Consider the following 27,721-nt stretch of genomic DNA (forward strand, 5'->3'; position numbering starts at 1 on the left):
GTTGTGGGTGGTCTGTGGGGGACACACGCTGTCAGCGCCTCGAGCAAGAGTGACAAGTTGACCTGTCCCCCCACCTGCCCTACCTGAGAGTCCTGGGCCTCTTTCCCTTGAGGTTCACCCCAAATTTAACATTAACTCGTGTGCCCAATGTTCAGGAGGGGGTCTGTGGGCCTGGATCGGACAGGCCGAAACGGAGCATGTGCTAGGTCTGAACAACCTGGCTGTCCCGGGGCAGAGACGACAAGACTCCAGGCAGATCTGACGAGACTCTGGTAACGACAACAGCTTTATGAAGAGATGGAACAGGGGACACACTTGAGTTACCAACCCACCCCACTCCCCCCCTTTCAGAACTCCAGAGAGGCATTTACAGCCTGGAAACAGGAATACCCAAGGAAAGAGAACACAGACACTGCTGAGGGTACAACCCAAAGTGGCACCTACGGTAAGCAACCCATCCACACCTAGATGTAGGCCCTCCAGGGTCCTGAAGGAGGTGGTCCTGAAGGAAGGAGCTGCTGGGGGGGTGCTGGGCCAGGGTGGGGCCAGCTTCCTCTGCCTGGCATCACTGCAGGGAGACAGAGAGGGAGAGAAGGAAGAGAAGGGAAGGAGAGGATGGAGAGGAGGGAAGGAAAGGAGGGGAGGGAGGAGGAGAAGGAGGGGAGGAGAGGGAAAAAAGGGAGAGAAGGGGGAGTGAGGGAGACGGGAGCTGCTGTCCTCAAACCAAGGCAACAACACCCCACTTCCACCAGCCACAGATGTCTCCGAAGGCTGAAGCCTCACTCCCCACAATCATCATCCCAAACCCCCACCCACCAGGAGCTGATTACCCAGCATTCCTGGAGCAAAATGACACCTCTCCACCCAGAGGGAAGGCTGGGGGCTGCTGGCTAAGGATCAGAGAGGGCGCAAAGAAACCAGAGCCTTGAGGTTTAGGCAAGGCCTCAGACAGAGGCTGTGAGGACATGAGGGCCAGATGGCCGCCGCCCTCCTGGGGATCCCTATGCTCCTGGACTCCACAGCCAGCTACTGCCTGCAGTGCCAAGGCAGGACAGGGGCCCGGTCCTTCAAGATTGGGGTGCCACCCCCCTCATGAAACGTCCCCTCCGACATGGAGGCCGGGAATCTCCTGGATCCCTTATTCCTGAATTTTAGCCCCAAAAGGAGGCTGGGCCTAGCCTTAAGCCCTGTCTTGCTAGCTGCCCCCTGCATCTGGCCCGCGGAAGGGGGTGGGGGCTCACCTGGAGCAGCATGCTGAGGCCCAGGTTGCGGTGCCTGCACTCCAGGTCTGACAAGGCCTGCAGCAGGGACCTGAACCTCTCGGCAGGGTCCACATCCTCATCCTCGGGTGACCCCTCCTCTTTCTCTGCCTCATGCAGGAAGCGCTCCTCCTCCTCCACAAAGAAGGTCCGCAGCTTCTTGTAGTCGGTCAGGGCCTTCTTCCTACGGTCCATCACATGTCCCTGCAGGACACGCAGCAGGGAAGGACACCTGTGTCCTTGGACCACACCCAGGACCCCAGCCCCATGTGACCACCTTGAGGTGTGCTGCAGAAGGCTCAGCTGTGTCCCAAGACCATGCCAGATAGAGGCAGGGTGCACACCTCTGTCCCCTCATTCACGCAGACCCCAGGCCCACCTCCACTTGCCTTCCAGACAGCAGCAGCGGACTCGGCCTGGCCATGCAGGTCCCGAGCATCATTCAGATCTTTCCTCATTATCTCCACGGACCCCTTGTTCTCCTGGTGAGAGATGCTGGTTACCAGGTGGGTGGCCACACCTGAAGGTCTGGGACATCTTCCCCGTTAGCCCAGTCTGGGGGACACTGCACCCCCGAGTCCACTAACAGTCTGACCAGAAGGCCCCACCAAGTGGTCCTGGCCTACCAGACTCATGAAAACAGGCTGCAGATACCAGAGGGGTCCTAGCAACTTCACTAAACTTGCTCCAGGAGGAAGGCTCATAGAAAAAAACCCCATTAAGAATCTAACCAGATAATGACATGAGATTCCCCTGGGGTCCCCAGTGTTACTGTCACCAGCACAAGGATGGAGAGTGGTATCTGCCAAAAGCACAGCCACCTCATCTTTTCAGGAGGAACGGCACTGGCAGTCACTCTGGAAATCCCACATGAACCAGCACGAGGCCTCTATGGGATGGGCACTGCCATGCCCAGGGCCTGCCCAGCACTGGCTGTGCACTGGTCCCACCAAGCAGGAAGAGCCACCAACAGGAGGAGCGCCCAGCTCCAGTGGGCTGGGTATTCTCTCATTAATAATGCTGAGCCCCCTCAATCCACAAGGGCAGGTCCCTGAATCCCGGGTTGGTGAGTTTCCACCCAGGGTCAGGTGCCACATGCAATGCAGTTCAAGTACCAGTATAGAGTAGGTGGAAGGACCCTAGGAGGGCTGAGAAAGCGTGAGAAGGTAGACGGGGTGGGGGTCACACCTGACTACAAGCCTCTCTGTTAACACATTTTGTCGGGATGGAGGGATTTACCCACGGGGTGGGGTAAGGGTGCCTCAGGGTGACATCACGCCCATAGGCGGGGCAGTGAGGCGCAGGGGAGCGAAACCGGCTGCAGGATGCTTTCTGCGGATGGGGGGAGGGTAAGGACAGTCCTGAGAATGGGCGTGAGGAGTGGGAGGGACCACAGACACCTTTGGGGAAACAGGGCACTTGTCCGAGGGTGGGGGTTGTGGGGACCAGGATGTCTTCCGGAGAATGGGGAAGGGGTTACACTGCGCCGTCCGGAGAAGGATGGGGGGAAGACAAGACGCCGTCCGCAGGGGGATAGGGAGGCTCAGGGCACCGCCCGGGGGGGCGGGGACTCAGGTCGGGAAGGGGATGGCAACGCACAGGGCGCTGCCCGCGCGCACCTTGCCGCGCAGCGCCTTCCTCCAGCGGGGCTCCCACTCCGGCGGCTCCGGCCCTGCGGCCATGCGGCAGGCGGCGCACAGCGGGCCCGCGTCGGCGCGGCACAGTAGCTGCAGCGCCGCCTCCGAGGCCGGGCCGTCGCGCGCGGGCGCCGCGGCCGCCTCCTCGAGCGCCAGCAGGCGGCGGCTGAGCGGCGGGCGGCCAGGCTCCACGGCGCGTTGCCAGCAGTCGTCGGCACACTCCGGGCACGGGAAGGGCCCGTCCTCCTCCGCCCAGAAGCGCACCACGCACGCCCGGCAAAAGCGGTGGCCGCAATCGGCAAGCACCGGCTCGCGGGGCGCGCGCTGGCACAGGGCGCAGGCGGCCTCGGCGGGGGCCGCGGGGAGCGCCAGGGCGGCGACCGGGGCCCTCGGGAAGGGCGAGGGCGGCGGGCGGAGAGGCCGGAAGACACGAGCCGGGATGGAGACTGGGAAGGAGAGCGCCGAAGCAGCGCAGGACGGGGACAAGGATGGCGACGGGGATGCGCGGGGCGAGGACGGCGGGGCGCTGCACGCACGGTCCTGGCAGCGGTGTACGCTACCCGCGGGTCCTGGCAACTGCGCTTCACTCTCTGTACCCGTGGGCCTCCCACCCAGTCGCACTCCGATCTCTTGCAGAGATTCTCACCCCATAAGTGACTCGTGGGCGAGAAGGGGAACAAGTATTATTTGGAGTTCAGTTTAAGTCTCTTTAAGCTGCTAGGACCTGAGCTGCAAGCACGGCCTCGCCACCGCCCCGGCGCAATGCCCACGGGGGTGGGGGCAGGGCTCAAAAACGCGTGCGTGCCCCTTCGTCGAGCGATGCTTTGCACGCTCCTCCCGGATGCGGGAGGGAAGGCCTGTACCCGCTGTTTGCGGAGCGGAGGAATCCATTGATACAGAGTGAAGGTGTCCCGGGACACCCAGAGCTACAGGCCCAAGGGCACTTGTTAGCATTTCTTCAGTAAAAAAAAGGTTTTCAGGAGCAATTTTTTTATTTTGAGCACAACCAAACATGCAGGTTTTTGTTTTTTTAAGTCACTATTTAACACTACGTAATTTAAAAAATTTTTAAAAACGAATTCGCTATTCCATTCAAGTGCAAAATCTTTCAAGATACTGCTTTTCGATTTTGCGGGTTTTTAAAAATCTGGTATAGACTTGAAAATGCAGGAAGCCGGAGTCTGAAGTGCTACTGGTAAACCCAGGTTAGTTCTCTGGAATAATGGTCAGAAGGAGGAAAGCGCTTTAAGCCCAATTAGCCGATTTGTTGTGTAAACTAGAAAGTAGTAGAGAAAATAATAAAAGAAAAAAATCAATTGAGGAAAGTCCGTGATAATCCTGTGAGTAGGAAATAAGCAAAATAATTATAGACAAATAGCCAAACTACGAAATTCCAGCCACAAATACAGAAGAGTTCATTAATTTGGTACAGAAAAGTACAAAGCAAAGATCATCCCCGTGAGATTTCTTAATTCACCAAGAAAACATAAATGCTGAATAGACACACAAAAAACCAAACACATACTTTGACCAGTTACTAAGAAATAGGAACATATAATGAAACTCCTTTTTTTCACTATTGTTAGCAGACACGCCCGCCCCTTCCCCCCCCCCCGTAAAAAAAAACCAATTTTGCAGATGCTGCTTCTATATTAAAGACCTTCAGATTTTCATTATCTTTGGCATTCCTTTTCTCAAGATACACTATAAATATAACCTAACATGGAAATAAAGCCTTTTGTGGTTTGGTTTGGAGAAATGTTTGTGATATCACTACATGGAAGTGTCGTGCAGGGCGACCTGCGGGGCCTCTGGTCCCGCTCCCCACATAAGAACGCAGGATATGGCTAGGCTTAAAAGGAACACCCACGGAGACATAGGTAGGGGAGTCATACCACTATAGTCTCACTAGAGGCTGGATTCACACAGTGTGCGACCTGCTGTCTGCTTCTCTGCCTGCCAACCAACCGGCTCGACTCACCAACCAGCGCAGCCACGTCAGTTATATCAGTGGCCAATTGGCTAACCGGCCACAGCTGACGGCCAACTAGCCACAGCCCACGGCCATCTACTAACCGAGCCAGCACCTTTCCACGTGTGATCGAGAGCCTGGAAACTGCTCTCTGGGGCTCTGTCCCCACACTCCACCCCTCCAGGGGCTCGCCTTACAATCTATGCAACAAGCATAGAAAAAAGCATTGGCCAAGTCCACTACATAGTGATATGTTCCCAGGCAGACAGACGATCCATCAAATCATGTATTGAAGGTACTACCACATGCAAAAGTGGCGTCACCTTATTTAACTCCCTATAGTCCACAGTCATTTGCCAGGTTCCATCTGGCTTCTTGACAGGCCATACTGAGGAGTTAAAGGGACTGTGGGTTGGCCTCACAATATGTGCCTTCTCCAATTCCAATATTGTACGACCAATCTCCTCCTGCCCTCCTGGCAGGCGGTACTGTCGCACTGTAACCACTCACCAGGGCTGTGGCAACACTTGAGGAGGGTGGTGAGCATGCCCGCGTGTCACTGCTTTCACCACCCAGATCCGGAGACGGAACTCTCCGACCGACGTCTGCAAGCTGAGGCCATGTAGCACGTCCACCCATAGAATATACTCCGGAACGGGGGAGACATAAACCTTGTAGGTACGAGGAGGGAGCCTTCCTATACCCAGTGGTAAGGAAACGGCTTTCACAGTCACAGTTTTTCCCCCGTAGCCATCAATGCAGATTGCTGGTCTGGGGAACAGGTCTGGGCTCCCATAAACGAGACTGCAGTCTGCGCCAGTATCAACTAGGGCCAAAACCCTCTGCATATTAGAAGGGAACCAATGTATGGACACTTCCACGTAGGACCTCCAGTCCCTGCTGTCCCCTCTGACTGGGTACCTTGGCCCCACCCCTAATCAAGCTGAAAGGAGTCTGCCTCAAGCGGGCCGCATGAAGTCCTGAAGGGACACGGGTCGCGCTTTCCTAGACTTCTTCTTTAGGCTTCTCCGGAATTGCTGTTTGGGATGCAACTGTTTCCAAAGTTCCAACAAGAGTGCATTGGTTTGTCGGTCTATTTTCTCCCGATGGACCCCTGCTGCCACGAGATCACACCACATCTGTGCACGTGTTACTCTCTGAGGCCCGAGACCTCGCCCCTTTAATTTTGATTTGGGCTTCCAGGTCTCAACTGTGCGGACCTCCTGTCTTAACTTCCTTCGCCTCCAGATTTCAACATCCCCTAGGGTGGCCATGGCAATTGTAACTTCATGGATCCGCCACCCCACATAGGGCGTAAGAATGGCAACCAAGCATCCAAAAGCACTCCAGGTGCTGTATCGAAAATCAGATCTCTCATGCTGGCTGTAAAGAGCTCGTCATCCGGCCCCTGCATATTAGAGTTGAAAATATCACGTCTCATACCCATTTCACGGATGATTTGAGTAAGTTCCGTATATGACTGCCATTGACTCACAGTGTCTGGCAGCTCGCAAGCCTGTTCCCAATCTGTGCGTACCACAGCAGTGAGCCATTCCATTAGAGAGTGTTGCCCTGGTCTTGGGCCAACCTATGGCAGTTCTGTAACCTTTGTCCCAGGGACAGATGCACTGTCATGAAGGCTAGCTTTTCCATCTCGCCTGGGGAGCAGAGAATGTTGTCTGCTCCCTCCTCCCATAAACATAGTAGCCAAGCTGAGACTGGCTCTCCAGGGCACTGTCCGTACCACCGCCCCAGCTCCTGCAACTCAGTGGGAGTGTAAGGGGTGTAGGTTGTGAACTTAGTCACAGCTGGGTTGCCCCAGGGCCCAAAGGTTGCTCGTGCTTTAACTTTTGTTTCAAGACTGGCCCAGCTTGGGGGTTAGGAGCTACATTGTCTCCACTCACTTCCTCTGCCTCTCCCTCAGAGTCTCCACCATGGAGCCCCTCTTCTAACAGGCGGACCTGAGCTTCCAGCACCTCCAAGTGGGACACCAGGTCCGGCACCCGGGCTATTTCATTAGGCGCGTTTTCCGTGTTGAGACTCAAGGCCATGAGGAACATCCAGCCCATGCGGGCAGCTGTAGCTTTCTCCTCCTCCAGCAACTGCTCAGCCAGAGCCTGCAGGGCCCTCTCCACCCTGGCTGGAGAGCCATCCATGTCCTCCCATCCCTCCTTGGGGGTCCAGCTCCTGAGAACAGTGGCCATCGGGCACCACACACTGTGTGGGGGTCACACATCCTTCTGCCCAGAGTCAGATTCCATTCCTACCTGGCCAGAATTTTGCTCGCCATGCCAGGCATCTGATTGGGTGGAGGCCTCAGTGCAAGATGTCCGCAACCCTTGGTGCCTACAGCAGCAGCACGTTACTAAAAGGAAGGTGACGTCTTCTATGGCCAGGAGGGGAGGTGTACCATCTGGAGGCTCGAGTCTCCCAGGCAGACCGCGCCTCCCATTCCTGGTGCAACTCCTCTTGGGCCTTCTGAAACTGCACTTTTACACACACAAACTGCTCCACCATGCTTTGGTAGGTGTTGGCTGGCACCATACCCTGCTCGCTGCGCCATTTGTTGTGCGAGGTGGCCTGCGGTGTCTATGGTCCCGCTCCCCACATAAGAACGCAGGATATGTGTGGGGACAGAGCCCCAGAAAGTAGTTTACAGGCTCTCGGACTCACATGGAAGGGTGCTGGCTCGGGTGGTGGATGGCCGTCGGCTGTGGCTGATTGGCCGTCAGCTGTGGCCGGTTAGCCGCTAGTATAACTGCTGCGGCTACGGAGGAGAGCCGAGGACTGCCGAGGATTGCCGAGGAGCCGAGCAGAGGCGAGGAGAGCGGAAGAGGAGAGCCGAGGAGAGCAGAAGAGAGGAGAGGAACAGAGTCGAGAGAGTGGAGGAGAGTCGTCGGTCGGTTGGTTGGCGGAAAGGCGGATGGCAGGTCGCACGTCCAGTGGGCCCAGCCTCCAGTGAGACCATAGTGGTATGACTCCCCTACCTATGGCTCCGTGGGTGTTCCTTTTTGACCTCACCATATCCTGCGTTCTTGTGTGGGGAGTGGGAGCACAGGCCACACCGCCTGAAAAATGGCGCAGCGAGCAGGCCTCCGCGCACGACAAATGGCACAGCGAGCAGGGTCTCCCGCACGACAAATGGCGCAGCGAGCAGGGTACGGTGCCGGCCAAAACCTACCGAAGCATGGTGGAGCGGTTTGTGCGTGTGAGAGCTCAGCTTCGGGAGGCCCATGAGGAGTGACACCGGGAACGGGAGGCGCGGTCTGCCTGGGAGACTAAAGCCTCCAGCTGGCACACCACCTTCTAGGCCATGGACGGCGTTGTCCTCCTTTTGTTGATCTGCTGCGGCCTTAAGCTCCGAGGGTGGTGGACATCTTACAAGGAGGCCTCCATCCACTCAGACACCTGGCACAGTGAGCAAGATTCCGACCAGGTAGCAATGGCGTCTGACTCTGGGCAGGAGGACGTGTGGCCCCCACACAGTGTATGGTGTCCAGTGGCCACTGTTCCCAGGAGTTGGACCCCCAAGGAGAGGTGGGAGGATATGGACGGCTCTCCGGCCAGTGTGGAGAGGGCCCTGCAGGCTCTGGCTGAGCGGTTGCCGGAGGAAGAGAAGGCTACAGCCGGCCGCGTGGGCTGGATGTTCCTCATGGCCTTGAGTCTCAACACGGAAAATGGGCTGAATGAAATGGCCCAGGTGCCGAACCAGGTGTCTCGGTTGGAAGCGCTGGAAGCCCGGGTCCGCCTGTTAGAACAGGGGCCCCAAGGTGGAGACTCTGAGGCAGAGGCGGAGGAAGCAAGTGGAGACAATGTAGTTCCCAACCCCCAAGCCCTGCCAATCTTGAAGCAAAGGGTAAAACGTGAGCAACCTTTGGGCCCTGGGGGCGTTGCTGCTGGCAACCCAGCTGTGACTGAGTTCACGACCTATACCCCATACACTCCCACTGAGTTGCAGGAGCTGGGGAGGCAGTACAGACAGCGCCCTGGAGAGCCAGTCTCGGCTTGGCTATTACGTTTATGGGATGAGGGAGCAGACAGCATTCTCTGCTCCCCAGGCGAGATGGAAAAGCTAGCCTTCGTGACAGTGCATCCGTCCCTGCAACAAAGGTTACAAAACTGCCATAGGTTGGCCAACAACTAGGGCAACCATTCTCTAATGGCGTGGCTCACTGCTGCGGTACGCACCGTATGGGGACAGGCTGGTGAGCTGCCAGACACTGTGAGTCAATGGCAGTCATATACAGAACTTATGCAAATAATCCGTGAAATGGGTATGAGACATGCTATTTTTAACCTCAACATGCAGGGCCCAGATGACGAGCTTTTTACTGCCAGCATGAGAGATCTGGTTTTGGATACTGCACCTGCGAGTGCTTTTGGATGCTTGGTTGCTATTCTTACATAGTATGTAGGGCGACGGATCCATGAAGTTACAACTGCCATGGCCACTCTAGGGGATGTTGAAAGCCGGAGGCGAAGGAAATTAAGACAGGAGGTCCGCACAGTTGAGACCTGGAAGCCCAAACCAAAGGTAAAGGGGTAAGGTCGCAGGCCTCAGAGAGTAACACGTGCACAGATGTGGCGTGATCTCGTGGCAGCAGGGGTCGATAGGAAGAAAATAGACCAGCAACCCAACGCACTCCTGCTGGAACTTTGGAAACAGTTGTGTCCGGAACAACAATTCCCGAGAAGTCTGGGAAAGCGCGACCTGTGTCCCTCCAGGACTTCATGCAGCCACTTGAGGCCGACCCCTCGTAGCTTGATTACGGGTGGGGCCAAGGAACCCGGTCAGAGGGGAGGAGCAGGGACCTGAGGCCCCACATGGAACTGTCCATACATTGGTCCCCTTCGAATGTACAGAGGGTTTTGGCTCTAGTTGACACTGGCGCCGACTGCAGTCTCGTTTATGGGAATCCAGAACTGTTCCCTGGACCAGCAGTCTGCATTGATGGCTACGGGGGGGAAAACTGTGACTGTGAAAGCCGTTTCCTTACCACTGGGTATAGGAAGGCTCCCTCCTCGTACCTACAAGGTTTATGTCTCCCCCGTTCCAGAGTATATTCTATGGGTGGACGTGCTACATGGCCTCAGCTTGCAGACGTCGGTCGGAGAGTTCCGTCTCCGGATCTGGGTGGTGAAAGCAGTGACACGCGGGCATGCTCACCACCCTCCTCAAGTGTTGCCACAGCCCTGGTGAGTGGTTACAGTGCGACAGTACCGCCTGCCAGGAGGGCAGGAGGAGATTGGTCGTACAATATTGGAATTGGAGAAGGCACATATTGTGAGGCCAACCCACAGTCCCTTTAGCTCCCCAGTATGGCCTGTCAAGAAGCCAGATGGGACCTGGCGAATGACTGTGGACTATAGGGAGTTAAATAAGGTGACGCCACCCTTGCATGCTGCAGTGCCTTCAATTCATGATTTAATGGATCGTCTGACTGTCCGCCTGGGGACATATCACTATGTAGTGGACTTGGCAAATGCTTTTTTCTCCATTGACATTGCACCCGAGTGTCAAGAGCAGTTTGCTTTTACGTGGGATGGGCGGCAGTGGACTTTTTAAGTCCTTCCACAAGGATACTGCACAGCCCCACTATCTGCCACGGGCTCGTGGCCCAGGATTTGGCACAGTGGGATCACCCATCCTCTGTGGCCTTGTTTCATTATGTTGATGACATTCTGTTAACCTCAGATTCTCTTTCTGATTTAGAGCAAGCAGCTCCCTCTCTTCTCCACCACCTGAAGTCACGCGGCTGGGCGGTGAATGAGGAAAAGGTCCAAGGCCCTGGCTTATCCGTCAAGTTTTTGGGTGTTGTGTGGTCGGGTAAGACAAAGGTTATACCTGAGGCAATCATTGATAAGATACAAGCCTTTCCCGGGCCGACCAAGGTCTCTCAACTGCAGACATATTTGGGTCTGCTAGGATATTGGCGGGCATTTGTACCCCATTTAGCACAAATGGCAAGGCCCTTGTACAATATGATAAAAAAAGGGGTCTTCATGGGATTGGACTGAGGCTATAGAGCAAGCCTTCATTGCCACGAAACGGGCAGTGCAGCAGGCACAGGCTCTGCAAGTAGTGGACCCCGGCCGCCCATTTGAACTTAATGTTCACGTACCCCAAGAAGGGTACGGATGGGGCCTCTGGCAACGGCAGGAGCGTCTCCAGTTGCCAGTGGGATTTTGGTCCCAATTATGGAAAGGAGCGGGGGTCCACTACTCTCTAATAGAGAAACAGCTGGCTGCTGTGTATGCAGCCCTAGTGGCCACAGAAGCCATCACAGGAACGGCACGCGTGTTGGTTAGAACAACGTATCCTGTCCAGGGGTGGGTCCGTACGTGGACCCAGGGACCCAAAACGGGGGTGGCACAGACCACCACCCTCGCCAAGTGGGGTGCCTACTTGGAGCAACGTAGCACCCTTAGTTCAAGCCCTTTGAGCACAGAGCTACAACAGGTCCTGGGGCCTGTGGAGCTTGTAGCCCAGGCTGAGCCAAGTGCTCTGCCTAGAGGGGAGGACTTGGAGCCCTCGCCCTACAAAGAAGGACAGTCCCCAGTACCTGAGGATGCCTGGTTTACTGATGGCTCTAGCCGAGGGGCTGCAGCTGTTTGGATGGCTATTGGTGTGCAGCCCAAAACAGACACCATTTGGTTTGATACTGGGACAGGCCAGAGTAGCCAGTGGGCTGAATTACGGGCTGTGTGGATGGTAACCAGCCATGAGCCTGGGCCCCTAGTTATTTGCACTGACAGCTGGGCGGTGTTCCGGGGCCTAACGTTGTGGCTCCCTACATGGAAACACCAAAACTGGTTGGTGGGACACTGTCCACTGTGGGGTCAAGCCATGTGGCAGGACCTCTGGGACCTAGGGCAGAGAAAGGAGGTGACCTTAATGCATGTCACAGGTCACTCCCCCTTAGTGTCCCCAGGTAATGATGAAGCAGATGCCCTAGCACGGATACGATGGTTAGAGCGGGCTCCTGCCACTGATGTGGCCCACTGGCTGCATAGGAAATTGCAGCACGCTGGAAGCCGAACCATGTGACAGGTGAGAAGACGCTGGGGCCTGCCTTTGAAATGGTGGGAGATAGCAGATGCCTGCTATGACTGTGCCGTCTGTGCCCAGGACAGCCCCCAAAGGCGGAGGCTCCCCTGGGAGACACAGCAGATTACGTGAGAGAGGGTGCCCCTCACTCGCTGGCAAGTGGATTACATTGGACCCCTGCCTAAGGCCCGCAATGCGATATATGCATTTACAGCAGTGGACACTGCTACGGGGTTGATGTTTGCTTGGCCCTGTCCGGCTGCGGATCAGCGGCATACAGTGGTCGCCCTTACACGGCTGTGCGCCCTCTATGGGCGCCCCCAAGTCATTGAAAGTGACAGGGGTACCCATTTTACGGGGCAAGAAGTGCAGCGCTGGGCTGTCAGGATGGACGAGCAATGGTTGTTTCACACCTCATACAATCCACAAGCAGCTGGCATGATTGAACACCACAACGGCCTTTTGAAGCAAGGTCTCCGGGTGTCAAAACACCCTCCCACGATGCGTGACTGGGCCTCGCATCTATGGGACGTCCTGAGAGTCCTGAATGAGAGACCACGGAAGGGAGGGCCTGCACCAGTAGAAGCTCTGCTACATCGAACGGCTGCTCCCATTCAATTACAAGTTACCACGAGTGAGACTCTGTTAAAGCCAGGCTACGGCAGAAATGGGAACATTTTGCTGCCAGCACCCACATGCTTGAAAGCAGGGGAACGGCAGCAATGGACTTGGCCCTGGCAGGTCAAAAGCCCCCACTGTCGGTGGTTGGGCCTGATAGCCCCATGGGAGGCCGGTTTGACTCATGATTTGCAAGTGACGCCAGAGGTGGTGGCTGAGTGGCCACCGCAAGTGACTGTAGTATACAAAGGTCCCGATACCGGGATGATTTTGCGGGGAACCTATGTGCTCTCACTGCGGCCTATTATAGGGTCCCCTGTTCTGTTACATGTTGAAACTATGCAAGGGACCCCAAGCACTGCCATAAAGGTCTGGTACCACAAACCGGGAAAGGTGCCAGTGGCAGCAACCTTCCTTTCTCAGGACAAAAAGCTAGCGTGTATCCTCTCAGATGGAAGGGATTTGCCATTGTTGGTTCCTAAGACTACCATTTCTTTTCGTCCATAGGTGCCTGTAGGCTAACATGGCACAGGGACCCTCGCGGAAGACGCTTGTCCCGTAGATTGTGAGGCGAGACCCTGTAGGGGTGGAGTGTGAGGACAGAGTCCCAGAGAGCAGTTTCCAGACTCTCGGCCTCACGTGGAAGGGTGCTGGCTCAGGTAGTAGATGGCCGTCAGCTGTGGCTAGTTGGACGTCAGCTGTAGCCGGTTAGCCAATTGGCCACTGATATAACTGCCGCAGCTGTGGTGGAGACTCAAGTCGTTGGTCAGTTGGCAGAAAAGCGGACAGCAGGTCACACATCGTGTGAATACAACCTCCCATGAGACTATAGTGGTATGACTCCCCTACCTATGGCTCCGTGGGTGTTCCTTTTTGGCCTCACCATATCTTGTGTTCTTGTGCGGGGAGCGGGAGCTGAGACCACGCAGGCTGCCCTGCGTGACAACTGCATAAGTTCCTTCTCACAATTCAGTCTGTTATAATGATATTAATGAACTTCTGGGCACATGCATGATATTATAATGATGGTATAATGAGGCCCAAGTGAAATGAAGGTCATTGTGGGCTTTACTGTGCAGGTGTGAGTGGCCGGTTTAATCTAGTTGGGTATTTTGCACCCATTTGTTTCCTCATAGAGGTAGATAAATACAATGAGAAGGGGTAGTTTTGGGCTGAGAGGGGTCTTTTGGGCAGTCGCATTCTGTGGGTTGTGCAGGAATGCAGAGACCCGATGCCTGTCTCTAACTGCCTGCCTTGTGTTCCCCTTGAGAGACATGATCCTCATAAAATCTCTATGGGAAATCGAGGGACAGGAATTCTTTTCTTCTGTATCTGCTTCCTGCTGGGCAAGGGCATTGAGCTGTCCCTACCTATTGGAGGAGTCACAGAACTCTCTCCCTATCTGATCTTAGATAAGAGGAAGGGGTCTCAAGATCCACCTGGAAGACCGTACTGGCTTCTTTGGTTGGAACTGGTAATTTTGCTGGGGTATCTTCTGTATCCCCAAGGTCTCTAGATGAGGAGAGATCAATTTTGGTTAGACAGAGTTCAAAGTGTTGGCCCATGATGCAGGACCCAAAGCCATCGACGCAAGGAGGCTGTGTGATAGAAATTCTGTTTAGCTTCATGGAGCCAGTGGTCTTTTCCTCTGTTTAATCGGGTCATTCAGGTGGTGGTTTTCACCCAGGAGCTGGGCCTGGGATGGCCTCCAGCAGGGGCCAGGGGACTTCCTATGATTCAGGCTAGGAACAATATTCTGTTTAAGATTAAAAAGCTGATTTAAAAGGTGATTAAGATCAGGAACTATGGAGCTAAGAAACTGGGGGAAAGGAAATGTAAGAAAAGGGAAACTTAAAACCCTATAGGAAAAAAGCTTAAAATTTATTCAGTGGGGGGGGTAGAGGGGGGCTATTCCCTTGGCCCCTATCACAACGATGAAAACACATCCACAGTAGCCCTGGCTGCGTCCTGTCTGAGTCTGCAGGACGCTGTCTCCAGGCAGACCCTCCCTCCCTCCCTCTCTCCCAGCAGGCTCCTTGTATACCAAGTGTTACTTTAGCTATTCCAATACTGAAAGAATCAGCACTCCTTTGGGTAGGTGGTAAATAAAAACCAATGTGTCATTTGCTTGCCATTGCAATGATTCATTTATAGGAAATGTTTGTTTGTGATGTAAATGAAAAAGCATCCAGCTTAAGAGAAAGCTTATAAGAGTTTATTTGAGCCAAACTGAGGACAATTGCCAGGAAGCAAAGTCTCAACGGATTGAGAAAATGCTCTGGAAAATGGCCGTTTTTCAATTTATTTTATACATTAGAATCAAAGGAGGAGGGTTACATGAAATCCATTGGTTGTAGATTAAGGGGGTAGGAGAAAGCAAACCAGGGAAATCTCTGGGATTGGATAAAAAGCAAAATGGAGACACACACATTTCTTTTACATTGGTGGGTACAGGATAGTTAATAGCATTTTACAGCACAGAGAGATGGTATTTGGGGAATAAGATAACAATGAGGGATTTTGTAGTTTCCTGCTCTGGTGTGGTGGGTTGTGCCCCCGGGGGGTCCAGAAAAGGAATTACCCTGACATTCCAAGGGTATGTTATCTTAGATGCAAAAAGACAACAGATGGACTCACTTAAGGTAAAGACTGACCTTTGTCAAGGAAGCTACAGGCCAAGGATGTGACTTCCCGCTATGGCCCACCTTAGTTAGGAATTTTTGTGTTCACGCCATCCTATGTGGTTATTTTCAGTCTCCTGAGCTTGTTTGGTTTCACATGTGGCCCCTTTTCCGTTCACAGTGAGAATTTACAGGGACCTGGCAGAGTGAGGAGGGAACTAAGTGCACATCGCCCCAACCTAGTAGGAAAGGATGCTGCCAGACATCCAGGCTGGTGAAATGTGCTCTTCATGCTGGTTCAGCATCTCTACCAGCACCAGGCACTAGAACTGATAAAGGGGGCAGAATGTGGGGTGTTTGTGGTTTTTGTTTTTCATGTTTTTATCATCCAAACTCCTAGTTAAGTTAATTACTCTTCTAGGTCATTACTCCCAAGCACAGCTGTCTGTCCCTGGTGGCTAAGCCACAGGCCACAGTTTCCTTGCTTTCCTTTCTTTTCCTGCTCTTTCTTAGCCTTTTCTCTCCATCCCACCCCACCCCCTTTCTTTCTTTCCTTTACTTACCCTTTCTTTCCCTCTCTCGGAATCTCTGGAAAACCTGAAGCTTGCCTTATGCTGTTCCTTCTGTCAAAACCTCACCTCTTAATTCACCTGGGCTGCTGTAACAAAGCGCCACACACTGGGCATTTAAACATTTACTTCTCACAGCTCTGGAGGCTGGGAATTTGAGATCAGGGTGGGTTCTGGTGAGGGCTCTCTTCCAGATTGCAGACAGCTGCCTCTTACTGTGTCCTCACATGGGGGAAAGACTAGGAGGACGAGAAACAGCAGCAAGCTCTTTCCTGCCTTATTGGCAAGCCACCAACCCCACCATGGGGGCTTACTCTCATGACCTTGTTCACAAAAGAAATGTCCAAACCTGTAGAGAATTTTTATGTCAACAATTTCAGGAAAGCAAAATCTCAACGGATTAAGAAAATGCTCCAGAGAATGGCAGTTTTGCAGCTTATTTTATACATTAGAATCAAAAGAGGAGATCTAAGGAGGTTTTATGTGAAATCCACTGGTGGTAGATGAATGGGGTGGGAGAAAGCAAAGCAGGAAAATCTCTGGGACTGGATAAAAAGTAAACCAGAGAGACACATACTTTTATGCAGGTGGATACAGGATAGATAATTAACATTTTCAGCACAAAGAGATGGTATTCGGGGAACAAGGTAATAATGAGGAGTCCTGTGGTCTCATACTCTGGTGGGCAGTTGTGCTCTGAGAGGTCCAGAAAAAAGGATTACTCTGACATTTCAAGGGTATGTTATCTTAGATGCAAAAAGACAATAGACAGGTTCACTTAAAGTTTTACCTTTGTCAAGGAAGCTACAGGCCTAAAATGACTAACAGCCATGACCGCTTTTGGGAATTTTTATGTTCAGACCATACTATGTGGTTACTTTCCGTCTCTGAGTTTGTACAGCCCATGTGGAGACAGAGCCAGGAGTGTAGTATCCAGGCCCTCAGTCTCACGTGGAAAGGTGCTGGCTCGGGTAGTAAATAGCCATCAATTGTGATCGGACGGCCATCAACTGTGGCTAGTTGGCCATCAGCTGTAACCAGTGAGCCATTGGCCACTAATATAACTGCCATGGCTATGCTAGTAGATGATAGTGGCTGGCAAGTGTGGATTGCAGTTGGCAAGTGAGGTTGGTTGGCAGAGAAGTGGACGGCAGGTTGCAGATCATGTGGCTCCTGCTTCCTGTGTCTCCAACCCAGCCGCCAGTGAGAAGCTAGTGGTATGACTTCCCTATCTATGGCTCCGAGGGTGTTCCTTTTTGGCCTCATCATATCCTGCATTCTTGTGTGGGGGGCAGGAGATGTGACCCTGCATGACAGCTGTTGTGCAGGGCGGCCTGCAGTGTCTCTGGTCCCGCTCCCCACATAAGAACGCAGGATATGGTGAGGCCAAAAAGGAACACCCACAGAGCCATAGGTAGGGGAGTCCTATCACTATGGTCTCACTGGAGGCTGGTTCCACCGGACGCGCGACCTGCCATCCGCCTTTCCTCCAACCGACCGACGACTCTCCTCCACTCTCCTCAACTCTGTTCCTCTACTCTCTTCCGCTCTCCTTGGCTCCTTGGCAATCCTCGGCTCTCCTCGGCAATCCTTGGCTCTCCTTGGTAGCCACAGCAGTTATACTAGCGGCCAATCGGCTAACCGGCCACAGCCGACGGCCAATCAGCCACAGCTGACGGCCATCCACTAACCGAGACAGCACCTTTCCACGTGAGGCTGAGAGCCTGTAAACTACTTTCTGGGGCTCTGTCCCCACACAGCCAACTTGAGTTGGCTTCCCCTGAGCTTGTCAGGTTTAGTATGTGGTCCCATTTTCATTCACAACCTGATCACTCTCTAAGTTCCCACTTCCTGTACCATCGTCTTGGGGGTTAGAGTTTCAGCATATGAATTTGAGGGGTACACAAGCATTCAGTCTATGAGATTCTAGTCCTGATTTCCTGGCACTAAATGGCTTCCATGTGGGGCAGACCAATTCCTAAATCTTAGCTCCTACATAGTGTATAGAGCATTAATTATGAACACAAAATGGACTGTAATAATTCTGACAGTTATGTCAGTCACAAAGTAACAGTCATGTCAGAGCATCACATGAAAGGTGAATGCCCTAACCAGATAACTCCAGGTGCGGGATGGAGTGTGACCATCTGGACAGCTTTGTCAGACTGCAGATGGATGCACTGGAACCAGTCTAAAGCGTAAGATCAGAGCTCTGACGGCTTCTAGCTCAGCCCTCAATGGCCGAGCTGGCAGCCACACCTGCATTCATCCCAGACAGAGCGCTTGAAACCTTGCCTCCTGACCATCTTACCAGCCTTGCCTGAATCTCGACACTATACAGCCTGTGTGGGGACAGAGTCCAGAGAGCAGTTTCCAGGCTCTCGGCCTCACGTGGAAACATGCTCACTGGGGTAGTAGATGGCCATCAGCTGTGACTAGTTGGCCATCAGCTGTTACTGGTTAGCCATTAGCCACTGATATAACTGCCGTGGCTATGTTGGTTGGTTGGTTGGCAGAGAAGCGGATGGCGGATTGTGCATCGTGTAGATCCTGCTTCCTGTGTCTTCAACCCAGCTGCTAGCAAGAATATAGCGGTATGAATTCCCTATCTATGCTTCCGTTGGTGTTCCTTTTTGGCCTCACCATATCCTGTGTTCTTGTGCGGGGAGCAGGAGCTGAGTACCTGCACGACACACTGGCACCATAAGGACTCTCACCGGACACAAGACTCTCTCATCCTTCTTTTGTAAGACTGTTCACCTTGCCTAACCCTTTTGCTTACAAAATGTGTGACCCTCTTGTGTAAAACTGCTCTACCTTGACTATTGGAGACTACTCTCTGGCCAGAGCCTTGGTTGATGCCCATGGGAATCCGAGTCCGTAGGACTAGATCCATGGCTTTATTCTAATCAAGTTTGACATTGTGGGAAGACACAAACGTGTGTGAGACTGCTACTTTGATAGCCACGTCCTGCTCACAATATATAGAAAGATAACTTCTTACCCAAACCGTTCTAGAAATGCTCGCCTCCTATCCCGCTTCAAGGAAGCCAAAAAACCTCACAGGAACCAGTGGGAGCACACCGCTTCTCCAAGGGCAGTAGAACCTGGGCAGGCATGGGACCATGGGTGCATAACAGCTGGGACCACCTCGTCCTGCACCAAGCCCAGACCAAGGGGCATCCAGGCCCAGCTCATGGGCCTGCACCAGGGTGGCCTCAGAAGCACCTTATGCTTGCTTCAGTGCTCTGTGTGGCCCTCTTGCAGTTCTTAACAGTCTTTGGGAAAAGTGCCCACATTCTTATTTTGCTCCAGGCCCTGCAAATCATATCGCTGTCATGTAACATTCCCCAACTACCTCCTCCCCAAACCTCAAGCCCAGATGTCTGGGATGAACACCTTTGCTATGAAGGAGTTCAGAACATGCCACTCCAAAATTTGCTGCATTGTAATATTGATTATTTTGAGCTGAAGGCACTTGAAAAACCACAAACGTTGGGAAAAACTTTCTCTGAAACCCCTTTATCCACCTAAGACAGATCCTCCAACATGAAATCAACTGCCAGCAATCCCCTCCTGGAGTTTCATCAACTTGACTCTCATCCTGACAGGAGACTAAAGTTGATGTCACACCCTAATAGACTTTGTCACAAACTGTCATACCGCCTGTCTAGTTTCCTAAAGGCCCAGTCATCTTTCCTAACATCATTTGCTCTCTCCTAAGAAGCCTAAATCCCCCTTCCCCTTTCCCTATAAAGACTTACGCAAGCTCTCAAATCTCATTGTTTTGGGGGGTATTCACATTTCCCATGATACCGTAGGCACATTATATTTAAATTAAATAAATATGTATACCTTTTGTCCTATTAATCTGCCTTTTGTCAGTTGATTTCATGGACCCCACCATCAAACCCAGGAGGGTGGAGGGAAAGTCTTTCCTCCCCAACATTGCAAACTTATTAACCATTTCAATGTCTACCAACAAGCCTCTATTGAGACAGAAAGACCTACTCAAGACAGTGAGTTTAAGAATAGGAGGCAGCTTGAGGCCAGAGCCTGTGCCAATTAGATCTACAGGTGAAAGGAAAGAGGTTTTTGCTTTAAGTGAACCTCCTGTGTGAGACCAAGCTTCGAAGGTGTTGGGGATGTGTGTGACATTAACCGTTTTACACACTGATTATTAAGTCTCTGGTATAAAAATAAATGACGGTCACAAAAATGGTTTGAATAAACAATCCAGAAGCAAACTTTGTCTACTTTTTTTTTCTTTTTCTTTTTTTTTTTTTTATTGGAGAATGGTGTTTTTTTCCAGGACCCATTGGCTCCACGTCAAGTCGTCATTTTTTTCAATCTAGTTGTGGGGGGTGCAGCTCAGCTCCAAGTCAAGTCATTGTTTTCAATCTAATTGTGGAGGGCGCAGCTCACTGGCCCGTGTGGGAATCGAACTGGCAAGGCAAGCTTGTTGTTAAGAATTCATGCTCTAACCAACTGAGCCATCTGGCCGCCCTCTACTTTTTTACACTGCCTTGTAGTCTAAGAATGTTTTTTGTTTTGTTTTGTTTTGTTTTTTAATACTGACTCTATGGCTGTGGAATTGAGTGCAATTTCATCTGTAGTACTTTCATGTTTCTACTTTGGTAGAAATTTTAAGATTTCTGACTGTTTTTCCCCCCAGAAACTTAGACACAGAGCAATCCATTTTAATTTTGTTAATTTTTTTTCTACACATCACATCATAAGTATTATTCCCCTTCAAAACAAAATCCAATATCCAAAAAGTGAAAAAATCTAGGCAGTGGTTAGCGCAGAGCTTGGCACCAGCCGGCCTGACTTTCCAGGGCCAGCATCAGCTGTCTCGGTTGGGTCATGTTTTCTTCAGCCCTTTGCTACCCATGTGTAAGATGGAGTTAATAATAGTGCATACTTGGAAGGGCTGCTATGAGCACTAAATTGAAGTATTTATTAAATGGTTACCTAGCTCATAATAAGCTGCAAGAAATGTTTATTAAATTAATTCCACATTTTTAAAGTAAAATGGTTAATGCTGAGGATGTCCAATGCAGCTTAGGGGACCTACAATCTCTCGTTGCCTGATGGACCTCAGAGGACAGTCTTGCATGTAGATGCCTTTACTGTGTTGGTACCTTGAAAGCAAAGTGCTAACAGCTGTTGTCTGTTGGGGGTCACCCTTAAGTCCCCTGGCCCATTTGGTAATGCCATGATAGTTAAAGTAGGCAGGTAAATGACTTCTCAAATTGTATGTGCATATGAATCTGTATAAATGCACATTCTGACCCAATACATTTGGAGTGGGGCCCAAGATTCTGCATTTCTAACAAGCTCTCCAGGTGACGATAAAATAAGTGAAAAATGTGAATTCATTACACCTTATTTTTCCAACCTTGGAGTTAACATAATAAGGAGACTTAACCTTGTGTATTTAGGAATTAATTTAATAAGAGAGGCAACTGGGGACTGGTGACTTCTGTTAACAAGACAACAGGCCCCAAATGGAGCCACTTCTGCTAAGTCTCACATCACCAAACTGAGACAACTTGATTTCAGTTTCAGCTCTCTCAGGAATGGAATCTTAGACCAGCCCATCAGGAATCTCCTGTCCAGCACTAGTGAGGTATCTGCATGAGAAACTCCTTCTATCCCCTGAAGGAAAGCAACCTTGCAATACCCACCCTCTTTGCCTAGTGTGACTTTGACTTCCTGTTTCTGCTCCCTCTGCCTAGAAAAGGCTTTCATTTTGTACAGCTCCTCAGAGCTCCTTTCTATCTGCTGGACTGGAGGCTGCCCAATTCAAATTGATTTTTGTCCAAATAAAATCTTAAAGATTGTAATATGCCTCAATTTATCTTTTACCAGTTCCATAAGCTTGTGTTCTGAGGGAGAGAACATTAATACTATTTAACCTGTGGATGTACTAGGAAGCTGGATGAGATCTCACATATCAAGCACTTAGCACATGGCTGTCACTTCAAAGGGGTTTGGTTAGTGGACATTAACAACAGGGACTAGTGTTTCCTTGGAAACCCATTCCAGTCCTCCCTCCAGTTAAAAGTCAACCCTGTTGCTACAATTCCAATGTAAGCACCTTAATATATCTTCAGCACTATCTTCTGTTTCCTAAAACACAGTGTGCATTTATTCTCGAATTATGAAAGGAATTCATCTCTTTGGACTTTGCGTGGTTGTGGAGAATGATGGAAAAGAAATGGTTAAGGCAGTTGGGAGCAGCCATTCTCATTCCCTCTGCTGAATAAGCATGAACTTCCCCCTCCTGGCCTCAGAAAGAAATACCCCCGCCACCGTATTTGCCTCCTATACAAGGAAGATGTAGACGCAGGTTAAAACGGGTTACTTTTTCTTTTCTTTTTTTGCTACGGCCAGACACGGTGAATAAACAAATACTCCCTTGGGTTACAACAAAAGGTTTGAACGTGATTCTATACGTTCGGCATACGTACCTTTGGATTGGTTGCACTATCGTCCAATAGAAAAGTAGGGACGGCATCTGCTATTTACATAAATTCCTCGAAGCTCAGGCTGTGCTCAGCCGGCTGCCCGATCCGAGTTTAAAATTTTGGAGCTTTCGTTTGAACATGGGGATAATAAATAGCGCTGCCCTTGGCTATTATCCCTGGTCACACCGACCCGCAATTTGTGATTCTGCCTGTTTTTCGCTTGGCACCCAAGAAGGGCTGCAAGAAGACCATCGCTAAGCCACAGAAGGAAGACTGCAACAAGCCGAAGCGCAGCCGCAAGGAGAGCTATTCCATCTAAGTGTACAAGGTGCTGAAGTAGGTGCACCCGACACAGGCATCTCATCGAAGGCCATGGGCATCATAAACTCATTATTCAACAACATCGTTGAGTGCGTCGCCAGCGAGGCTCCCCGCCTGACGCGTTACAACAAGCGCTCAACCATCACATCCCGCGAGGTGCAGGTGGCCGTGTGCCTGCTGCTGCCGGGGAAACTGGCCAAGCACACCGCGTTGGAAGGCACCAAGGCTGTCACCAAGTACACCAGCTTCAAATGAGACGCTGTAACATCCTCGAACACAGGCTCTTTTCAGAACCACCTCTGTGCTCAAAAAGGAGCGTGCCCCCCTCTAGTCTTGTGCTGTTTGGTCAGGGTTGTGGGGGAGCTGCAGTGTGCCATGGGGGCGCAAATTCTGAAATAAACCAAATCAAATATCCCACAGTATTAGCGATTCCTAAACCATGAAAAACACCCGCCCCCACCCGCAGGAACCCATTCTCCAAGGGGGAAAAGCCTCCTGCGGTTTGAATTCGCGACTTCGTCGGATGAAGTCTGACTCCTTGGAGGCTTAAATCTCTGGTGTCCGCCACACATTCGTCAACATTTAACCTCGTACAGTAAATTTGTCTTGCGTTTAGTTTCTTAAAGGAAAGTTTTTCCTCCCTCTAAAATCTTTGGTTTACTCCGTGATGATTAGCAAATTTGACTGGAAACTTCTAGCTGGGATGGGAGAGGGGTGTCTCTTAAATGCATCTCAGATTGCATTTGTGAAATCCCTCAGTACCTTCCAGATCTTTAGTAAGCATTTACCGCTTATTTAAGACCCAGAAAATGTTGCCCGTTGTGTTGAGTCCTAATTCACTTAGCCTCTATACATTCTCAAATATTTGGTAAACCACTTCATTTAACCTTCAACACTTGTGGTTGTAACAACATTATAAACATGTGTTCTGCATACAATTTCTCTCCACTTATTTGATTATAAAATTTCAATAGCGGGGACTCTGTCACCTGCCTCTTCCTTGAGATTACCGTCAGAAAAAAGGGCCAAATCGGACCCCTTCTGTTTGCCGGCTGCCTTTTCGGCCTCCACTGCACCTGTTCCTCAAGTAGAGGCGGCCTTTTTTTACTTCAAGCTAATTCCGTGTCAGGGTAGTCAAAAGGACTGAGAAATTTATTTTACATTATCCACAGCAAAATGTATTTTTATAGAACTCTATTTGGAAGTTAATACCATGTTAATTTTGCTTCCTGGTCTTATTTTTGGTACTAAGCAGTATTAAATATTATTACCTATTGTTAGGACAATCTAACACACTCTGTTGGAGACAAAGCATCATTTTATTAAACCTAGGTTTTAAGCTCATTAGGGTAGAGAATCACGTGGATCTGAGACCAATTTCATGTGACTATACTGACTCCCAATTTATTTTGTTGGAGGCGCCTTAGGGCTGGACCCCGTGTGCAGTCGATTTCATGGTGGAAAACTGGACCTTGTAGTTTTGAATAGGAATCAGATATCTCAAAGAATTAAAGGTGTTAACCCTTGGTGACCTATCACTGTTTAATTTTCGGATTATAACCAGGAAAGCAAAGAATTGAGTAAAAGGCTGACAAAATTTCCATTCTTCTGTATTTTTGTAAATACTGTTTCAGAGCATATACCTACAAACTAAGACAAAGGAAGAGAAATGCTGCTGTCTACTGCTATCATTGTAATCATAACAAGACTATATGTGCCCAGGGGTGCATCAACTGAAACAGGGAAAGAGGGAGGGACCACCATCCATCTCATTAAGAGGCAGATTTTGCTAAAATTTTGTTTCATTAGTTACCAAAACCTGTTTTAAACAATTGTGTGTACTGTCCAGATGATTTTTTAAACACTGAGTTTTGGTCAATTACAAGCATTTTTAAATTTCAATTTACATAATTTTTGTAAGGAAAGGTGGTAGATAAGACACTGGTAAACAAAAAATACGTCTTACATTAGGATGAAATTCTGACGTAGAAGTGGAACGCAAATGAGTTCAGGAAGGAAAAAAAAAGCTACATTACCTCACTGCTAACGAATAAATTGATGGTGTTATTTTATAAATTATGTCACTAAATTGATATTCCAACAGATACTTTTTAAAGGCTGATGTGTTTAAAACGTCGTATGGTGGGATTCCTACCCTTGCAAGTATTTCAGCTAACCATAAAAATATTTTAGATGCCTAAGATTTAAAAAATTCTTTTGGAGTGGTCCCACAGGAAAAGGCTTCGAATTGAGGGGCAGAGGCTTCCAGTCGCAGTATAGCGGAGGACGCTCGGTGACTCTTCCTCCCCAGCCCCGCCTGCCACCCGCTTTTGTAGAGCGTTCAAAGGGGATATTCAGCATCACTACGCTTCACAGAAAATGTGGCTGAAAGGGAGAAGAGCTAATTTGCTCATAAAAAGGGAATTCTTTCCTTTAAAACCTATCAGCTCCATTCCGCCCCCACTCTGAAGAGTTAAAGCTACCTGTATCAGGGGTCAGGTTACTATACCCTTTCGGTTTCAAACATCCGGCAATTTCAAGATCCAGCCACGCAAACAACCTCCTGGAAATGTTCATAAAGATGTCTGGTCCACGCAGGGGGTACAGCGCCAGATGCCACCGCCAGAGCTCCGCTACAACACACCGGGGTCTCACTAAGGGCGTCTTGTAGAGCACCTCCGCCCCTCACCCACACAGGCCGAGCCCAAAATTGCACTCTTCAGCCACCAAAGTACGTTCCGGCTGGAGGTTCCTCCTCTGCCTGGCGATGAATAGGCCTGGGCGGCGGTCAGCATGGACATGGGGCCTTACACCACTTCGCCAAGGTTTACATCGCAGGCCTCTGCATTCATTTTCACTTTCTGCACCCCTGCGCAAGCGCGTGCACACGACTGAAGCGGGACCTCTACCAGTAATCATAACCGCTGGAGCTCAGAGACAGAAACGGTTTGCTGTGACATTTCACCGTGTTCAAAACCCTCCCTTGACCATGTGGATGGCTCTGAAAAGAGCCTTTTATGTTCCTGGGCATAGCGGCGCCTCATTTGGAGCTGGTGTATTTGGTGACAGCCTTGGTGCCCTTCCGACACAGCGTGCTTGGCCAACTACACTGGCAGCAGCCGGCGCAGGGCCGTCTACACCTCGCGGGACGTGATGGTCCAGCGCTTGTTGTAATGCGCCAGGCGGGAAGCCTAGCTGGCGATGTGCTCAAAGATGTCGTTGACGAACGAGTTCATGACGCCCATGGCCTTCGATGAGATGCCTGTGTCCGAATGCACCTGCTTCAGCACCTTGTACACATAGGTGGAATAACTCTCCTTCCGGCTGCGCTTCCGCTTCTTGCCGTCCTTTTTCTGGGCCTTGGTGACGGCCTTTTTGGAGCCTTTCTTCGGCACCCGGCGCAGATATACAAGGATCAGGGATGACAGCAGGTCTCTTCAAACAGAACGCTTGGAGATGAAGAACTACTCTATTTATACGTCCTATATTCAAATAAGGATAGGAGGACCTAGTTTCTGATAGGGACAAATGCCACACAACGTCATCACTTCGAAAGGCGCATGCAAATTAGGGTATGGCGACTCCTTTTTCTGATTGGCTACCGTCGCCATCCAATCGGAGCACGCCATCTCACCTACCACCTGAGCATATAAAAGAGATCGCTGTGAGTAGGAGTTTGGTTGTTTCGGATTTGCTTTTTTTATTTTTGGTCTTGCTAGTTTTGTGTTCAGAGATATCTGGCCGCGGCAAGCAGGGTGGTAAAGCGCGCGCCAAGGCGAAGTCTCGTTCTTCGCGGGCCGGGCTTCAGTTTCCTGTGGGCCGCGTTCACCGCTTGCTCCGCTAGGTAATTACTCCGAGCGCGTGGGTGCCGGCGCACGGGTATATTTGGCAGCGGTATTGGAGTATCTGACAGCCGAGATCCTGGAGCTGGCAGGCAACGCAGCCCGCGACAATAAAAAGACGCGCATCATCCCGCGCCACTTGCAGCTGGCTATCCGCAATGATGAAGAGCTCAACAAGCTACTAGGCCGCGTGACCATCGCTCAGGGCGGCGTTCTTCCTAACATCCAGGCGGTGCTGCTGCCGAAGAAGACCGAGAGCCACCACAAGGCCAAGGGCAAGTGAGGCCACAGAGGCGGGCCGAGAATGGCCGTGCGCCCCGGGGTTTCGTGACACCAAAGGCTCTTTTCAGAGCCACCCAGTTTCCAGAAAAGGGCTGTACCGTGCGCTCTTGTTTGTAGCGGGGGCTGGCGGGGGGCGCCAGAGGAGCCAGGCCCGAACGTGGTCGGGGAGTGGGCTAGGCCATGGCGGGTTCTGTGCTCTGAGCTGCAGGAAGTGGTTGACCTTTGGTCTGGAATCTTGTCCCCAAAACCTGGAGTTTCAATTCCGTTCGTTCTGAAGGTACCCATACTACTATTTTTGGCTCCACAAAGTGTCAGTCGGTCATAGACACCAAGTACATTGTTTTTACCTCGGTAGATTCATCTAAACTGGTTCCCAGTCAAAATATATGCAAGCTTGTGAGCTGAGGTGCTAGCTTTTAGAGAACATAAAGTACATCAGAATAGTCTCAAAGGATTGTTTTACTACAGGCGTTTTCAGTACTTAGAAATAAATTTCTGAAGGAGGTGTAAACTTTTTAAGGGAACTGAATCATAAGTGAAATAAATGAATTTAAATTGCTCAAATTGGGTAGGTCAAGCAAAGATCTTAAATTAGCTAAAATTAGGATAATTGGTATATTGAGTGTAAAGGATAACTAGGTTTTGTGAATTTAGTAAATGTAAAGTATGTTAGGACCATACTGTGTAATATCTGGCTATTTCAGAAGATGAGTGTTCATGAGCTTTTCTGTAATAAAGCAGGGTTAGAGTCCCAGAGATGGTCCTGCAGTGAGCTCAGAAATGGGAATGTTAACAGCACCTACCTCATGGGGGTGGAGGGATTAAATGAGTTAATCCATAATAATCCCTTCAATGCCTGGCACAAAATAAGTTTGGTAAATTATTCCTGTCACCATTACCCTTACTGTTGTCAATTTTTTATTATAACGATAATAGGCAGTAAGACAATTCAGAAATATTACAACATTAATCTTCCTAAAATGAGGTCTACTCAAACGGGCTCCCTAGGTAGCCATATATCTGCTGGTCTTTAGGAAATACCCCAGGGCTACAAAGCTATTCACCCACTAAAGATTGAG

General features: G+C 50.7%; 2 protein-coding genes and 2 pseudogenes across 2 annotated transcripts; 2 read left to right on the forward strand and 2 right to left on the reverse strand.

Annotated features, from left to right (window-relative positions):
* Positions 1–259: 259 nt before the first annotated feature.
* On the reverse strand, positions 260–6,937 carry RNF187 (ring finger protein 187). The gene is made up of 5 exons (XM_074314097.1): positions 6,830–6,937; positions 2,879–3,523; positions 1,649–1,741; positions 1,242–1,463; positions 260–568 (listed from the first exon to the last, which is right to left on the reverse strand). The coding sequence occupies exons 1-5, from the start codon at positions 6,935–6,937 to the stop codon at positions 566–568; spliced, it is 1,071 nt and encodes a 356-aa protein (XP_074170198.1). The 3' UTR covers positions 260–565.
* A 15,411-nt stretch (positions 6,938–22,348) lies between these two features.
* On the forward strand, positions 22,349–23,443 carry LOC109446447 (histone H2B type 1-L; annotated as a pseudogene).
* A 669-nt stretch (positions 23,444–24,112) lies between these two features.
* LOC109446446 (histone H2B type 1-F/J/L) lies at positions 24,113–26,063 on the reverse strand (annotated as a pseudogene).
* Positions 25,910–26,773, forward strand: H2AC25 (H2A clustered histone 25). The gene is given in 2 exon segments (XM_019729841.2): positions 25,910–26,357; positions 26,360–26,773. Coding segments are annotated over 2 exon segments (549 nt in total). The 5' UTR covers positions 25,910–26,092; the 3' UTR covers positions 26,644–26,773.
* The last annotated feature ends 948 nt before the right edge of the window (positions 26,774–27,721 follow it).

This window comes from Rhinolophus sinicus, linkage group LG10, assembly GCF_036562045.2.
Source record: "Rhinolophus sinicus isolate RSC01 linkage group LG10, ASM3656204v1, whole genome shotgun sequence".
NCBI lineage: Eukaryota > Metazoa > Chordata > Mammalia > Chiroptera > Rhinolophidae > Rhinolophus > Rhinolophus sinicus.

What these genes read in the sequence shown, in the direction of transcription:
- RNF187 (XM_074314097.1), bottom strand. Translation starts at nt 6,937, where the DNA reads ATGGGCTGGATGTTCCTCATGGCCTTGAGTCTCAACACGGAAAACGCG. An exon ending in GGAAGGCGCTGCGCGGCAAG is followed by an intron (nt 1,742 to 2,878) that starts GTGCGCGCGGGC and finishes ATCTCTCACCAG; the next exon opens with GAGAACAAGGGGTCCGTGGA. An exon ending in CCGCTGCTGCTGTCTGGAAG is followed by an intron (nt 1,464 to 1,648) that starts GCAAGTGGAGGT and finishes CGTGTCCTGCAG; the next exon opens with GGACATGTGATGGACCGTAG.